The sequence below is a fragment of the Plasmopara halstedii genome, assembly GCF_900000015.1.
Source record: "Plasmopara halstedii genome assembly, contig: Scaffold_526, whole genome shotgun sequence".
NCBI classification, from domain to species: domain Eukaryota; phylum Oomycota; class Peronosporomycetes; order Peronosporales; family Peronosporaceae; genus Plasmopara; species Plasmopara halstedii.
In genome coordinates, this window is record NW_020187446.1 from 510,776 (window position 1) to 512,602 (window position 1,827).

General features: G+C 45.0%; 1 protein-coding gene across 1 annotated transcript; it reads right to left on the reverse strand.

Moving 5' to 3' along the window:
* Positions 1–66: 66 nt before the first annotated feature.
* On the reverse strand, positions 67–524 carry PHALS_11148 (uncharacterized protein; the record flags this gene model as incomplete). Its single annotated transcript, XM_024726694.1, has 2 exons — positions 67–150; positions 228–524. 2 exons carry the CDS (start codon positions 522–524, stop codon positions 67–69), a joined length of 381 nt encoding a protein of 126 aa, XP_024577344.1.
* Positions 525–1,827: the final 1,303 nt, after the last annotated feature.

Consider the following 1,827-nt stretch of genomic DNA (forward strand, 5'->3'; position numbering starts at 1 on the left):
CCAGCAATCTCCTCCTCAAGTTTGCGGAGCAGCACACGACGGCGTAGCATGTCTGTACGCTGTATATTAGATTGTTTTGAAGCATCGCTTTCGCTTTTGCGACGTCGATAATTGCGGTCCTGTCGAGCAGCTAAAATATCCTCGGAACCTCTGTTATGTGGTGACAACACGCTTGCTAGCGAGGATCGCATATGTGAGAGCTGCCGCTTGACTCTATAAGTTCGCACTCCGTCATCGTCACTAGAGCTAGATCCAACGTCTTCGGCGCCGAGGGACTTGTATTTGCGTAACCCAATTCGTGCACATAGGAGATTGTGCGCTTTTTGACTATGCACCTGGCGTTCCGACGAGGCGTGTACAATTGCTGCGTACTGCTTGTCTAGACGTTTTTCATACTCAGGTGCCACGACAAAGTAAGATAGTAGCGCCGCAGTCACCACAGCGATACTTAGCACTAGCAACACAAGCTGTGTCTCTGTGTATTCGGCGGTGACTGTCATTAGTAAAGTCAGTCCTTGTTCCATCGCTATTTCTCAAATCCAGCAATAGGTATCAAAGGTAAATCGATGAGTCAAATAACAAGTGATCCTGATCTTATTCGGCAGAGACTAAAGACGGCCGATGCGACGTGTAGAACTCGTTGTGAGCGTTCTTCAGATCTTCCCACGCCTTTCCTTTAGCGTTTCTTCTGTTTTTTCTCGTACAGCGCGCTCTTTGAGACGTGCACGACCAAGTTAGAGAGCTCGTAAGTCCAGCCAGCAAATGGGCTCAATCGGAACGCCGGTCAGTGAATTTCTTTGCGTTGTAGGCAAGTAACGACGTGACGGAGATCACCAAAGTTTTCTTTGCTAACCGAGATAAATCTGCTAAACCAAAAAAATGGAACCTTTCGTGTGGCAAATGTATGTGGTGAGCTGATTCTTATGTGAATCCCAACGTTAGCAGTGTCGATGAAAAGATGCCTAAGTTGTACTTGAAGTAAAAAGCTCATGTGCGGAGATTTATCAGAACTTTAGGACATTGCTGCCAGTATCGAAACGTACAATGGTGCTAATTTAGCACTGCTAAATGTGGACTCGGTAACGATGCCTGATTTAGATTAAATTTTGTCCCCCGCTACCTTTCATAAACATTCGGTAGCGCACGACTATGCGTGCCGCATGTCACACGGTTTCAAGCTCGTTAGCGCCAGGACCTCTGAACCTTACGCGATGCACGATGCATAGTATGCCAACCTAGACAAAACTATTATATCACAAACCTTGCGGAGAAAATCACCACCAGACAATTGATTGAGATTGTGGCGTATAAATAGAAGCGTGACAACATAAAGATGTCACGAAAATCATATTTGCCAAGGACGAGTCTATTGGATTTCATGGGCAGGCTACATACTCCATACCACGTCAAATTCCAGGCTGCAACTGTTCCGCGCCATGGCGAAGGTTTCGAGAAGTGTATTTCGCGCAACAAACGCATTGAGGAATAGTTCAATGGCAGCAAGTACTTTGCTTAAAAAGTGATTAATTCAGAATCGGAGTATAAAAATAGCTATAACTGTTTTGTTGCTATCTTTAATTTTAACCCTGATTAATGCGGTGTGGGTCAAATTCTATCGACCTTATATTCCTAGGGCACTGTTCGTATTTAAATATCAACACTGATATTGAAGCAAGTTTATCCTCGTTGATGAGCAATGACCTAAGGATTAAAATAATCACAGCTGCCGTAGCTCTTTGCTTAGAGGAAGCTTACGTAAGGTCACCGACCTTGTGACGGGGCACACGGCACCTTGCACAGAGGAAGCTTGACTTCCAAGAGTATACA